Source organism: Ruditapes philippinarum, unplaced genomic scaffold (genome assembly GCF_026571515.1).
Source record: "Ruditapes philippinarum isolate M1 unplaced genomic scaffold, ASM2657151v2 ctg424_1_1_1_1, whole genome shotgun sequence".
In the NCBI taxonomy this organism is placed as follows: Eukaryota; Metazoa; Mollusca; class Bivalvia; order Venerida; family Veneridae; genus Ruditapes; species Ruditapes philippinarum.
The window spans coordinates 2668-18699 of NW_026853051.1; the positions used below are offsets into that span (position 1 = coordinate 2668).

General features: G+C 33.0%; 1 protein-coding gene and 1 long non-coding RNA gene across 2 annotated transcripts; both read left to right on the forward strand.

Annotated features, from left to right (window-relative positions):
• Positions 1-445: 445 nt before the first annotated feature.
• On the forward strand, positions 446-12808 carry LOC132732458 (protein stum homolog; the record flags this gene model as incomplete). The annotated part of the gene is made up of 2 exons (XM_060718876.1): positions 446-692; positions 12367-12808. Coding segments are annotated over 2 exons (480 nt in total), but the record flags the coding sequence as incomplete, so codon positions are not given.
• Positions 2857-8338, forward strand: LOC132732444 (uncharacterized). Its single transcript, XR_009626046.1, has 2 exons — positions 2857-3056; positions 8002-8338. It is a non-coding gene; the product is annotated as an uncharacterized LOC132732444 (long non-coding RNA).
• Positions 12809-16032: the final 3224 nt, after the last annotated feature.

A 16032-nucleotide genomic window follows, 5' to 3' on the forward strand; every position in this document is an offset into this window, starting at 1 on the left:
GTCATCATTTGTGCCAAGTTTGATTAGTGTTGAAGCAGTTTTTATAGTATTATAGCAATTTGAACTTGTAACGGAAGACTTTTCAATGAAAACAGCCATTTTTCACAAAATGCTCATGAAGTAATGGGTTAAATGGTAAGGAAGTAAATTATGGTGATAGAAATTGAAAATTGTTTATTATGATTAATGCCATCTGACATTGAATACAGGTTAATCATTACTTATGGGGCAACCGCCTATTATGCTAGAACAAATACAAATACATAAACATTTGGTCCAATACAAGAATTTGGGTCTTCTTGCTAAATATTTCGAAATCATTAAAAATATAGAAACTTGATCGGCGATGTTATCTCACATTGAAAGAGGCATATGTCATAGCTGAAAAACCTTCTTACAAACTATTTAAAATGTTTGACACATAGTTTAACATCTTCATACGGAGCTTCCATCACGGTCTGAGACTGGAAATGTTTTTGGGGTGCAACGTAAACATAATCCAGGTTATGGGCGCCCTCTGTTTATAGGCCACCCATCATGTAAGAACACTCCTCCGATAAGCCACAGGGCGTCATCAAAAGAGACTAAAGACAGTGCTGATAATGACTCGTCATTAAGAGACTCGATTCCTGCAATGACAAAGCCAGTAGCAATTACATGTCTCATGCTGAACATATTACTTCCGGGCTTAGGTAAGGTGGTTCATTACATTTTATCACTAATTTTAATACTATTACATGTCATGAAGAAAATTTGTTATGTTTCTTATTTCTGGATCCTGTCACCTTGTAGAAAGTAGGAAAACAACTTTTAGTGATAACATTTTTATGTTCCTTTATTTATTGGCATGTACAATTATATGACAAATGAAAAAAGGATTGGTAATTGATGTTTAAACGATGTTGTATGTAATAACAGCTGTGGCACAACATGAACAAATATTATTATTATCTCTTCGACAAAGGCGAGGTAAACTTTCAGATAGAATTTACATTGTTTACATTCACGTTAATCATGTATCTGATTGACGGGCATTGATCATTAACCTAACCTAAGGTTTCACAAAAATTAATCTTAACAACTGTTTCAGAAATTGATGAAATATGACTTTTATTCAATGTAAACCTACTGAAACATAAACATACAATAGTATTCTATTTTTGTAGTTAATGCTTTTTTTTGTTTACCTACACAAAATATAGTATATAACATTCAAAGGAGGAATTACTACGGGAGCAATGTACATGTTTACAATAACAAACAAATCCTAGGCTAAGCAGATATTTATTTATACTAGATGGTTTAATACAATATAAATGTACAGTAAAAATGTGTGTTTCATTTGCTAAATTCTGAAATGTTTTGTTAGATATATCGTGTTTGTATTGTGACGATTTTTCAATATTTGTTTTACTTTTTTTGTCTTAGACTTATCCGGATTACCAGGGTTCTCTATATGAACTAATTGAGCCGCGTCAGGACAAAACTAATATAATGGGTTTGCGACCAGCATGGATCTTGACCAGCCTGCGCATCCGCGCAGTCTCATCAGGATCCATGCTGTTCGCTATCAGTTTCTCTACTTGTTATAGGGTTGGTAAGCGAACAGCATGGATCCTGATCAGATTGCGCGGATGCGCAGGCTGGTCCGTATCCATGCTGGTCGCAAACCCATTATGTTGGTTTTGTCATGGAGCAGCTCAACTCATAAACATGATAGCATAAGGTACACTGAAGTTATTAACACGTTTCTATTAAAACCAGTATGTGATTGTTATAATATCAATAGCAGCTGTTGTACAGACAAAACTACATAGTATCTTAATGTGAGCGCACGAATTTGCTTTAGGGTGTTAAGTGTAAATATTTCACACAATACGTGCAATAATATATCGGGTTATACATGTATACATAAGATGTGTGACAATATTTGATTTATCCGCTAGAGGATTAAATCTTTTATTCAAATCTTACAACTTAACATTTTTATTATAACACCCCAGTAGGGCCTCAAAAAGAGTTGTCAGGGGAGACAACCTACACTGGATTATGTCATATATAAGGCAGAAAAAATTCTGGGAACGGTCTTTCATTCGTGGACACCATAGAAGAGGTAGACTAGTTTATCGTTAAAAAATCTAAATTAAAAAAATCAAATATTGAATGAATCAGTATTATTTAATCTCAGAGGAAATTAGATATATTTTATATTCTGTTATTATTTGTTCTATTATTTGGGGTTTAAACTTGAACAGATAAGAACTTTGACCAGATTTTATGACCACGTGGGTGATGACCCATGTTTTTCTCGTTAAGGTCAGTAGTCTAAAAAATCAATTTGGATGCTTTGATTACACAAAAATATATGTCAAAGTTAATAGGTTTCTTTTGAAATATTAAGTAAATAAATAAAAAATGGGATCTAGATCTAGTTTAAACCTGTCTATTTATTTGATGTTTGAGCACGTGATCTTTACTTAGAATCTAGATTATTTGATATTATCATTATCTTATGAATGATTAAATAAATGAGCATAGCTATAAAATGGTTAAAAATACAATATTATTTATATAACTCGATTATGACGGGTCATGTTTTTCCAACGGGAAAATTATCAGTCTCATTGAAATCCACGCGCATGACATCATACCTATGACGTCATTTCATCTAGGCTAAGAAAATAAAGATAAGAGTAAATAGAGTCTAAATATATAAAGTATGAAATAAATAAAATACATCATGATGAAATAAAAATTTAATAATAATAATTTATTAAAATCTACACAAATTTATTTATTTAATATATTTATTTAGATCTATTTATTTTTTTATATTATTTTATTTTTCGACAATGCCAAACATCGCCAACAACGTGGCCATACACGAGACACGCTCCAACAGCAAGTCAATAATAGGAGGAACACTCGAACGTCTGTTTCTACAGCCATGCCTCCAGCTGACAGACCTGTAAGGGAGCCCTGTGCAGAAAACGAGATGGATGGCCAATCCGGACCTCCGGTAGATGTTGATCTTCATCACCTAGAAGCTAATAAAGGTGAAGTTTCCAAAAATTTCATGATAAATACTTGTTCTGGTACAATGCTAGGCGCACATGTAACTGTCAGTACTAAAGATAAGATATGGAACAATCAATTTGTAGAGTTACACACTTTGTTGCCAAAGAAAAATATGTTAGAAAATAGACAAAAGATTCAACTTGTTGATGGGGAACTTATAATGAGTACCCAAGAGCAAATTCCGAAACAAATAGAAAAAATAGAAATTTGGTCAGATGCATTCGTGGTGTACATGAGTATTTTTATTATGAAACATCCAGAACAAGCAAATAACCTATTACAATATTTTGCAAACATTCGTTTAGCGGCATCCAGAAATGTCGGATGGTTCGAGTACGATAGGCAATTTAGGCTTAAAAAATCAATCGATTTGGGTATAAAGTGGCAAAATATTGACCCAGAATTGTGGATGATATATATGCAGCCTATTCAGTCCTTGAGCCAGCCGGCACTTCTGAATATTTCAAAAAAATGTTATGACTTTAATAACAAAGGCTTTTGTACAAATAGATCATGTACCTACAAACACGTTTGCATCAAATGCTTTGGTAACCACCCTTCAATACACTGTTATGCAAATAAACAAACAGCGCAATTCACACCCGCGTCATGTAAGGCCTTCATTACGTTTCAGACCACCCAGATGCAATACCCTCGACAGGTATTTGGATTGCCAGCTCAAAGAGTGCCTATGGGACCTCGGGTTTTCACCAATTAATATCTCGGGTCTCGCTGATAAACTGTTTTCAATACCCAAATAAGGATGATGCCAATTACATTTTACAAGGCTTTAGTACTGGTTTTAAGCTCGAATATACCGGACCAAGAATCCCTATTTTTTCCAAAAAATCTCAAATCGGCATTTGATCAAAATGCTTATTAAATAAAAAGCTTCACGACGAATTTTTACTTGGGCGAATCCTAGGACCGTTCAAAAACCAGCCAATTACTAATTTTAGAATAAATCCCGTAGGTCTCGTACCAAAACAAAACGGTGGTTTCAGATTAATAACGCACCTTTCATACCCACCAGGCAACAGTATAAATGAATTTATCGATCCAGAATTTTTGCCATGTTCAATATTCACAATTCGACAATGCAGTAAGAATAGTTCAAGAAAAGGGGGTTCTGCTTTTATGGCAAAAGCTGACATTTCTTCTGCATTTAATTTATGCCCTATATGGCCAGGCGATTTTGATTTATTAGGTATAAAAACCGAGGAGGGATATTGGATTCAAAAAATGCTGCCCACAGGCGCATCATGTTCATGTTTTATTTTTGAAAAATTTTCAAAAGTTTTTACAATGGCTTGTGTCTAAAGAATCAAATCATACTATATTGATCACCTGCTAGATGACTTTTTTTATGGCAGAAAAATCTTTTGAAAAATGCTTGAATTTAATGCAAACTTTTGATAAAATTTGCAATGAACTTGGTGTCCCCCTAAGTGTCGAAAAATGGATGGGACCTGTTACAACTATAACATACCTGGGTCTTGAAATTGATTCAATCAATCAAATGGTGAGGGTGCCTTTAGAAAAAATAAGGAAAGCGAAAAACTGTCTCGTTTTGTTAAGAAACGCTAAAAGAGATCAGACTCAAAGACTTACAATCAGTCGTTGGTCTACTTAATTTTATATCAAAAGCTATTCCCAGTGGCCGTGCCTTAATAGACGTTTTTATGACGCCATGTCGTATGTAAAGAAACCGTTCCATTTTATTAGAGTCAACCACGGCATGAAAGAAGATGCGAATATTTGGCTAACATTTCTTGAAAAATTCAATAGTTATGTTTATGTTTACAGAAAAAAATTGGGCAGATAACTGCCATTTAGAATTATATACGGACGCATCTGGCAATAAGAACCTTGGTTGCGGAGCATACTTTCAGGGCAACTGGGTGGCTTTTAAATGGCCAGGCGGTTGGGGACGTTCTACTTTTAAAAATGTTACTTATTTAGAATTGGTCCCTATTATACTGGCATTTTATACTTGGGGCAAAGAATTAAGAAACAAAAAGATAATGCTAAGGTCCGATAATAATGCATTAGTGGGAGATCATAAATAAAAAGTCATCAAAAAATAAACTAGTTATGGTACTCATCCGCCATTTCGTACTTTTGCTTTTAACCAATAATATTCAAGTGAAAGCAAAGGCATATATCGGGGTACAAAATAAAATATGTGACACTATTAGGCCGTTTTCAGTGGCAGAAAGTGGCCAAAGTTCTGACCGGACTACGCTGCATCAGAAGACCCATGTCCAATCCCAGAGGCATTTCATGCGATCTTCAAATAGAGAAAGAGCGATTAATCAATGCTGCACTTAGTCAAAGTACACATAAAGCCTACCTTGCCAGGTTTAAAATCATTTGAAGAATTTTTGGCAAAATTGGGACACTCTCAAAACTGGCCGCCAGTTGTACAAGATATAACGGAATATATTGCATTTACATGTCTTTACGTCAATACTCATTTTCAACAGTAGCTGTTCACGTTTCAGCAATAAGTTATTTTAATAAAATAAACAATTTGGTTGACAATACAAAACAATTCATAGTCAAAAGTATGCTAGAAGGGTTCCGTAGATTATCGAAAAAGACATGACACAAGACACCCGATAAACAAAATGTACTGATACAGCTTTTATCAGCCCTACCTAACGCTTGCAGATCACAATATGAGTGTTTAATGTTTTCTGCTGCCTTCTGTCTTGCCTACATAGGTCTGTTAAGAATAAGCGAATTTGCATTGCCTTCAAAGAAATCAAAAAGGTAGTTTTAAATGTAGATGACGTAACGATCAATCAAAATCTCATCAGACTGTATTTTAGATGTTCAAAAACAGGACCAGAGATATGTAGGATGTTCTATTTGATATTCGATAACTGACCAAACAAACTCTGTTATGAAAAAACTGAAAGAGTTTTTACATTTTAGAAGGTAAAGGGCAAGGGCCGTTATTCTGCCATTTCGATGGAAGTCCCTTAACATCCTTTCAATTCAATTCAGTATTAAAAAGGGACTTTGAACTTGATAGGTCAAGAAAAAAATGAATTTAAAGCACACTCTTTCGAATCGGCGGGGCTTCTTAATATGTTCCGTGAGGGTTGTGCTATCAATGATATAAAATACAGAGGCCGTTGGCGATCTAACGCTTACAAATGCCTACATCCGATAAGAGTTTATGGTATTTCAAAAAAAACTTATTTTTTTAGGATCTGCCAAAATGGCTGTAATGTGAATGCCGGCGATCCGAAATTTGGCTATTAAAATAAAATATGTATTTGTATTAAGAAAAACCGTTACCGGGTCTTAATACACATTAATGTATCAAATAGAGCAATTAATGCTGTTGTAATAAAAAGATGTTGTATATATTGCATTATGTGCCTGGCATTATGTGCCTGATATTGTGTTTTTTAAATGTGTTAATGAATAACAAGCAGTTGGCATTATGTGCCCGACATTATGTGTCTTTAATGATTTATAACACCCAGTTGGCATTATGTGGCCTGACATTATGTGTCTTTAACAATTATAACACCCAGTTGGCATTATGTGCCTGACATTATGTGTCTTTAAAAAATTTATAAACTGTTACCACATAGTTTGACATTATGTGCCTGACATGTGTTTTTTGAATAACATTACTTGATTATTTATTTATATTAAATGGATAGGTACACAATACTGAATATATAATCAAACTTATTTCAGACTGTGTAAAATGTCGGATGTTTGGATTATAGGCTCTTCAATTATTAGGGATGCCTTTCAAACAGCATGTCGCAGAAGTGAAGGTGCTCACTTGGGACTTCAATCTCTAGGTTATAATGTTATATGGGAATATCAGGGGGGCATGAAAGTTTCTGATTTAAAACCTTCGATAGAATACTTGCTTGAGTTTAAAAATGCGCCTAAATTTTTGATAATACACTGTGGCGGGGAAAGATTTAGGAAATCGACCTTCAGTTGAAATCATATGGGACATCAAAAACTTTATAACAGGGACTTTGCTTGAAAAAAATGCCTGATACGAAAATAATTTGGTCTCAGATATTACCCAAGAAGGTCATGGAGATATATCCAATGTAACAAACTGCAAATAAAACCCGCATGCGTATAAATAGTTGTATCAGTACATTTGTTATTAAACTCGGGGTTATTATATTCGTTACCCTGATATTACGGAGAACCCTAGGTTGTATAGGCTGGATGGCACACATCTGTCGGACTTTGGTAACCACATTTTATTTGAATACAATATCGGGTGCTCTCCACACATTCACGTCCATGGCTGGGTAGGGCAAAATTGTTGCTGTGGTAGCCCGCTTTGGCGGAAGCCCACAGTCAAATGTTTCACTTTGCTTGTGGGCTTTTTGGCATGTGCTACCACGTTTTTGCAAACCGTTGCCGGGGCAAAAACAGTTATAGTAAAGACATTTAGTAGTTTTAACTCGAAACACATAGACATTTTCAATAGGTTAAATAATTAAAATGCTTTTATCCAGCCATGGCCGTTTTCACGCCAACACGTATTTTTATTAATAAATATTAGTACGTTTTTTAAACTGATTTCTCTTTTCCTTTATTCCCAAGTTGTAATGTTTGAATAATATTTGATTTATCCGCTAGAGGATTAAATCTTTTATTCAAATCTTACAAACTTAACATTTTTATTATAACACCCCAGTAGGGCCTCAAAAAGAGTTGTCAGGGGAGACAACCTACACTGGATTATGTCATATATAAGGCAGAAAAAATTCTGGGAACGGTCTTTCATTCGTGGACACCATAGAAGAGGTAGACTAGTTTATCGTTAAAAAATCTAAATTAAAAAAATCAAATATTGAATCCCACCACAAACCCACCCGTTCAATTTCTTTGTTTTTGCTCTCTTCCTTTTTTTTATATTTTCAGATAACACTATTAACACGTCATGGCTGGAACAGAAAGATACAGAAACAGGAGAATGCTTATAAGTCTCAGCGACCGTTATCGGAGCTGATCAATTTGTAAAACAGACATGTTAAAGTGATTTCATCATCTGTACCTGTGTACCTTGAGTTGAAGCATGTGCTACCACGTTTTTGCAACCGTTGCCGGGGCAAAAACAGTTATAGTAAAGACATTTAGTAGTTTTAACTCGAAACACATAGACATTTCAATAGGTTAAATAATTAAAATGCTTTTATCCAGCCATGGCCGTTTTCACGCCAACACGTTTTTATTAATAAATATTAGTACGTTTTTTAAACTGATTTCTCTTTTCCTTTATTCCCAAGTTGTAATGTTTGAATAATAAATCATCCGGTAAAAGACACAGAAAAGCTTTGATTTTTGTTTTGTTTTTATTATCAACGATTAACCTTATAAATCTTATCAAAGCAATGTCAGATATTATCAAACTTTCTGAACAAATAGCTAACCTACTTTATGTTGTTGACAATACACAGGTTTTTGTTGACAATACTGTACAACTATGAGAATAGTCGATATGTCGATAATGATGATTGAAAAAGACGGATACACAATAGATCTGCTCAAATTACATTTTATTAGACCGTTAATGTCAGATGGTGGCTGTAGAAGGCCATATTACGGCAACTTGACGATAATGATTGTATTAAAGTCTGACTGATAATAGAACATCGCAGAAATTGCGACAAACTAATAGAATAATTGATTTATGGAGACAGCTCTTCGCTAATTGTTTTCGCATTAACTAACAGTTTTTTTTCCAAGAAAATATTCGCAGCTGTATCTAGCGCATATAAAATAACAACCTCTGGTAAATACTGGAAATAACCAGAAATAAGATGTCGATGGCTGGTTGATGATTTTGCGGATTGTTCTTTTTTCCTAATGTGTAGAGTAACAAAATGTTTTTCCAAAGAAGACAAAAATGCATACTATGAAAATGTTTGAAAATATCATAATTGAAAAAAACGAATGGACTAGTTACCTTCTTAAAACCTATCAGATATCAATTTTATGCACAGATACATCAGGACACGTGTCATCATAAAGTGAATATAAGAAAGATTACAGTGCACATATATACCATTTTATTACCCTTCCAGATATTTTCCGCCTTTTTGATTGGATATTGATCACCCGTAAAAAATTGATATTACCGAGCCAGACGGGTTATATACACACTAAATTTTCCCGTTTGGTACCTCATGTTGTAAACAACATGCACTGTGGCGATGCGCGTACGGTTTGTTTTTAGGCGATGTAAATTCCGATTTAAAAGCACTTTTTACTGTCAAATGATAAATATTTACCAAAATAGAGTAATGATACACATTCTCATCAGTATTGAAAACAAATATGACCTTGTGAAAGCTTGATATTAATTCCAAAAAAGTGCGTTCAACAGACTACTCCTTTTCTCTTGTTTACAAGAGCCTAACAAGAGCCTAACGGCTCGGGTGATATAAAATCTTGACAGGTAATATATCCACATATATCACTCCAAAACCAAAATAACATATATTGTTAACATTCTAACGTCTATATCATCTTCCACGTAGAAACCATTGAAAGTATCTTATCAAACAATTGTTCCAGTTATAAGTCTTCTACACTCTGACATTCTCAAACAGTTTTAGAATCACGGTACACATATACATCCATTAGTTTAAAAGGATACGGTGATATTATCGTGTCGTTTTGCTTAGCAACGCAGTTATGTACTTACTTTGAAGTGGAAATATTTCAATCAGGGATGTTCATTAATTAACACTTTCATTTCATCTACTTTGTTTCTTATTTAAATGATAAGTATAAAATTGTAATTGTTCTTGTGTTCACAGTTGTATTAACCAGTATCACATTTCTGCAACTTTTGTTTGTTTAATAGCGTAAGGCAGCAGTTTTAGAAATCAATGTGTATGTTTTGGGGGTGGAAATTTTACACATATACTGAACCAAAAAAGAACTTTCGCAATGTATGTGCCAGTTGTTCAAGGGTACCACTTAGATGTACACACTTATATACATGTAGTAGCTTGTAAAACACAGTATATTTCCATAACATGCTTGTGTTACATATGTACATGCTCTTTAATTTTAAGCTGTTAACTTGAAGTGTAAATATAGTTATAAGTCAGGTTCGTTCCATATGAAGCAATAAATATGATACCCTGTTTAGAGGAAGCCATATATTGAATATCCACTTCTTATATAACGCATTTTCAGAAACATTAATCTTGCCATTAAAGTAACACAGTTAGTGGGTATTGTCATCATTATTCAAGAATTCTTTCTTATGCTATTCTTTAGTTGTATTTCACTTTAAGTAAGGTAATATATTTTAAAGTTGTATGTATTTAACTTCAACCAAAATCTATTCTTACCAACTATGTAAGTATGATAGGGTTAACTTTAAATTTTAAATTTATAGTAAATTGAAGTTACCATTAGTAAGCGACGATATTTAGCGAAGTCTAGAATGTAAAACACCATCACCATGAACAGATGGTCGATCCTCCAATCCGAATATTTCAAGAGTAGCTTACTCTGTAAAACACAGACGTACATATCGTTGCCGCCACCCAGTACTATGATATTTATTGAGGAGTTGCCTGTAGGCTAATTACTTTATGAAGTTATTTAATGGAATATTAACTACTATATGTATTGATTTTGTCTCCAAGAGACAATACAAGATTCCTTCACCGATTGATGATACTACTAACTTTCGATGGCGCCAGCTTTTACATAGGCGATAAGAGCAGCTGGGAGTTATTTTTGAAATAAGAAAAACTGTTGTGTCAGGATATTTCCTGATTGGTATGTGACTTTAAAAATATTCTGATATCTCTTTTGATAAGTTCGGATGCCTTTCGAAGGATGTTCCATTTTTATTTAACATCAGCAACAACAACAACAACAACAACAACAACAGCATCATCATTTGCTGTATCTATTTTTTATTTTAATATCGTGACTATTAAAGGAATAAAATAACATATTATAAATTTTACAAAACATCGGAAACAAAACGCGACTGATGAGTTTCCTGATTTTTATTTTACGATGTATTGTGAGTTTTTTTTAGAGCATGAACTTTATACAGATGTTTAAAGTGGTATCTTCAAGACACTTAAATGACTTATTTACCCTAGCAGCTTCAAGTGGATATAAGGTCAGAAAATCAATGATGACAGCCACTTGACAAACGACGCTCGCCAAATGCTTACTAAGTATTAGAGTATTCATAAATAATTTCAAAACAAAGTGATATGCTATTTTCCTGAACAAAATAAAAACATTTTGTTTTATACTGATCTGTATCTACATGCAAATGGGTTAAGTTAGCCCTAAGCTCCATGCTTTTTGTGAAATGAACGAAGGAAAATAAAATAATAAAAAACAAATTACGGTCTGGTCATTTATTGAATTTATTCGCTCACCAGTATGTTGCGGCAGCTATTCCCGACTGACCGTTCTAATATGAGTTAAGACCAAATAGAATGATTAATTCCTATCTCAATCGTCCATACGGGATTTTATCATCTATTATGAAATAACGTAAAATGATATAAAATCTGTCAGAAAATCTTATTCTGCCCGCATGTGAATCAGTTTTATATTCATTCATGACGACAGTAAATAGGTTCATGCAGAAATTGAAAAAAGCAAAAACACCTTCTTTAATTCTTCTTATTCCTTAGTATTGGTTATATTATATGGTTATAGTGAAAAACTATGACAATCAAGGTTTCAATTAACACAATCTCATATACATGTACAAAAGAAGGCATCGTTATGAATAAAACTGATGTTTCCGATTTCTTAAAAACATTTATACTAAAGGATGTTTCATATAATACCATGGACTACTTTAATTACAATTCAATCTAATAAACATAATTGTTTTATGATTTATTAAAAATATAAGTAGAATAATCATTAAGGAAAGAAAACAACAACAATAAAACAACAACAACAACAACAACAAAATAACAAGAAATAAACTGACAGATAGTTTCTAAATGGATTGCGATTAGAACTACTACTTTGAATGGTTGCCTCGTCATGTTAAATACTGCTTAAGTCGGTGCTAGGTGGCGTGTACGGTAATCATACCTTCCAATAAAAATGTATTGTTTGCACATATTATAATCCTTAGAAGGATGTAACTAATAGTGAACAACCTTTACCAAACAATAAAACCCACACAAACCTTTGCCATCCCGAAATCTGTCCAGGTTCTTAAAGATCATTAAGTTACTGAAAATCCTAACAATATACATCATTTTATGATATTTTCAGGTACATTTACAGCGGGACTTACTGTATTATGTGGAAGCACAATTAGATTTAAAGACATGACAGAACAGAAGATCATATTTTCAAACACGTGGGTGGCGTTTTTACAATTCATTACAGCGTTCCTTTTCCTGCTTGGTTGGATATGGAGTATAGTATGGGGCGTGGCTTTCATCACAATATCCAGTAAGTTAACATTTTTAAGTTCTTATTTCATTGATCACGTAAATCTATGAATATGTATTTAGGAAAAAAATAAACGTACTTCAGATTACTCTTTTACAACTTGATATTATTTGCGAGCTTCATATTAATTTATATTTGAGAAGAGACATACAAATTCTTATACTATTGATACTATCTGATCGTGTAATATGAATGTATATTAGAAAATGAATATACACGTATATAGTTAAAGAGGAGCTATTTTTTCCCATCAAATAACATTTTCGTACAACCCGATAGGATTAGCTTCATATTTATTTTTTGAGAAGAGTTAAATTACCAAGCTGTATTATAATTGTAATATTTCAATAATTTTTATTTGAAACGATCCAGATCAAATATTGCAGATTTGAGTTTATTTATGTTTTCCTACAGCTATTGAATATGCTTGTATTCAGTTCATAAATGAGGAAAGCTTCATGCTTATAATATTTTATTTTTCAGCTGATTACTTCAAAAATTTCAAAAGAGAAAACCACAAAAGTAAATTTCCACTTGGTGAGTCACTAGATTTAGGCCATTCAAATGGTTCTACATCGACCGGAATCAACAAAACTGGTAGTTCCCAAGGTCTTAATAGTTCGCGCTCACACCTTCAAAAACCTATCATGCTTCGCTCTTCATCAGCAGATCAGCCTTCTCATCCACTCATTGTATTACAGAAAGCACCTGTCTCAAGTCATTCAGAAACATCGTTAGCAAAATGTAACATTTACCATGAACCAAAAGCGCGCCAACACCAGTGACATCAGAAACACCTATGCTCAGATGAAGAATTATCTCCACTGAATCTTGAACAAATAGTTATTCATAATCTCCCTAAAGCTCCTGTGCGACGTGGAATATTGAGACGTGAAGAAACTATTACAAGCAATGCAAGTTCTGTATCATTTTCAGATGTAGATAATCTTTGCTCATAATTTTTTTCTATGTATCTCCATTGTGCAACTTTTGCTGTTACAGATTTGCAATTAAATGGCGATTTTTTTATTATGTACATATATATTTGATACACATTTACTATATAAAATCCACGAGATATATCCTACACATAGCAAAACATTCTAATTTTAGGCTTTGTTCATTATGTTATTGACTGATAGCAGTTTGTTAAAATAATGTGTTTCAAAGAGCATATTTAACCAGATCATCTTAAGAAGAAAGAGTGCGGAAACGACAGTGTTAATTGATTCTTGATTGATCGAATTATTTCCGTGATAATCGATTTCCGTTTGCATTATCAATCATCTTTGTCTCATGTACATATTTTTATTTCAACTCATTGTGAAATTTAAGATTTGATCTATTATCCTCTGTTTGTAATATCCAATAACTTTAATGAAAATATTCATCCTTATATTGTATTTTGTGCTAAGTCGTCATTTACAATTATATATTTTCACGAATCCATTGTTATCTTTTATGTAATTTTGACTAAATGTAAAAATGTTGATTATTTGGTTTAATTTTTATTCATTCTAATGTATCAAATCCTAAATAAGTTTGCAGTTGTCAGATATATATTCTTTCTATTACACAACTTGAAGACAAACGTAAGGACATTTGGGGCTGTGAGAATATGTCTATGTAAGGCATGATTCTTCGCGCAACTAAATTTGAAAAAATGCTGTATAACATACATGCTTAGATTTATTAATACTAATCTAGATCTACATACTTGACGATCAATTGATGCCTTAATTTAATGTACCCATGTAATTGTTCTGTATCTTCTTGCATTATATACACGTGTATGTAAAAATGCTGCAGAATTTTCATCAGTGAGACACCCTTATTGTCAAAGTATCTACTTACGAATGAATAATGAGTTAGACATTAACTTTAACATTGACATTTTCTTCATATCGATCTTTAAAATGAACCTTTGAAGATTATATCATTTTATAATCTGAAATACTAGTATGAGGAAAATAATGTTCTAAATAAGTAAAAATTACAAGCTTCTGTCTTAAACATTTACTTTTGTTTTGTAATTGTTAATTAGCCATTCATCGTTCTTTCATCCGTCAAGATTTACCTTTCCGGTTTGGTATTCCACTGAGTGTTTTTCTGATCGGTTCTGTAGGTCTGGAGGTTATAATGAACTGTTATCTTTTTGTTGGTTTTACCTGAATGTTATCATGAACTGCGTTCCTTGAACTTTGCCTTCCTGTTCGGTACTACACTGAGCGTCTTTCCGGTGATCATGTAGGATTGGACGCTATTAGGGACTGTGTTCTTTACGATGATCTTTTAGAGCTGTAAGTTATTATGGACCGTGGTCTTTTTCGGTAATACCGTAGTGCTGTCTGTTATCATAGACTGTGGCTTTCCGTTGGTCCTGTAGGTTTGTTTGTTGTTATTGACTGTGACATTTCGGTGGATCTGTAGGGATGTATGAAATTGCAATAGACAAAGCATTAAGTTAGTTTTCCTAAGCAGATTCTTGGTCATTCTTCTTGTTCTTTGTCGTTTTCTTCTATTTTGTATGTGGATAATTATTATACAGCCTTTTAATGAAAAGGACCTTTTGTCGTGATAAGCTTATTAGGAATTACATTGGTTCATTAAATCAAATAAATCTTCTGTCGGAAAGCATTAGATACACTATAAGAAATTTATCAGCATGTTATTGTTCGAGCAGTAATATTATATTACACATATCAATAACAGCTGTTGTTCTAACAAAACAATCGAGTTTTCAATCAAATGTTACCTAGTGCCCTGTTTGTAATAATTTGCTGTAGAATATATGCTTTTTTACAGCTTACGTGTAGACATGTAAAATATCGCTTTATGGAGCTCCATTGAGATCGAAAGCCTAAAAAGGAAATATAAAAATCTTACATACATCAAATGGGACAATTAAAACGGAAATAAGTGCATTCGATACTAAGTGCAATTCTTATGGTGTTAAAGCGATTATCATTTTAGGTTATTTTACACTATAAAAATGATATCTCGATAATTGGAATGATCGAATGATCTCAAATTTTGCATAGCTATCGACATAGATCTTCACTAAATGGTATTATACATATACATGTATATAAGATTTCTGTCCAGTCATGTTAAAAATCTCAGTGCAGTACATGTTTTATATAATTGCCTAAAATATGTGACAAAATCAGATGACAAAACCATGTTTTTTCCAGATATATTATTTTGTTGTGGTTATATAAAAAGCTCATGATATCAGTCTTATCAAAGCAATGTCCGACACAAACGTTCAAAACAAATAACTTATCTACTCTAGATTGTTGACAAAACAAGATTTTAGTTGACAATACTGTTCAAACCATCAGGTGAATCGATATGTCGATAATAATGATTGAAAAGGACAAATACACAGAATATTTACTTATAATTATCCATAGGGACACTACATTATTAGCATTAGTACTTGATTATTTGTGGTACACCAGTTATGGTGAGTGGGAGGTA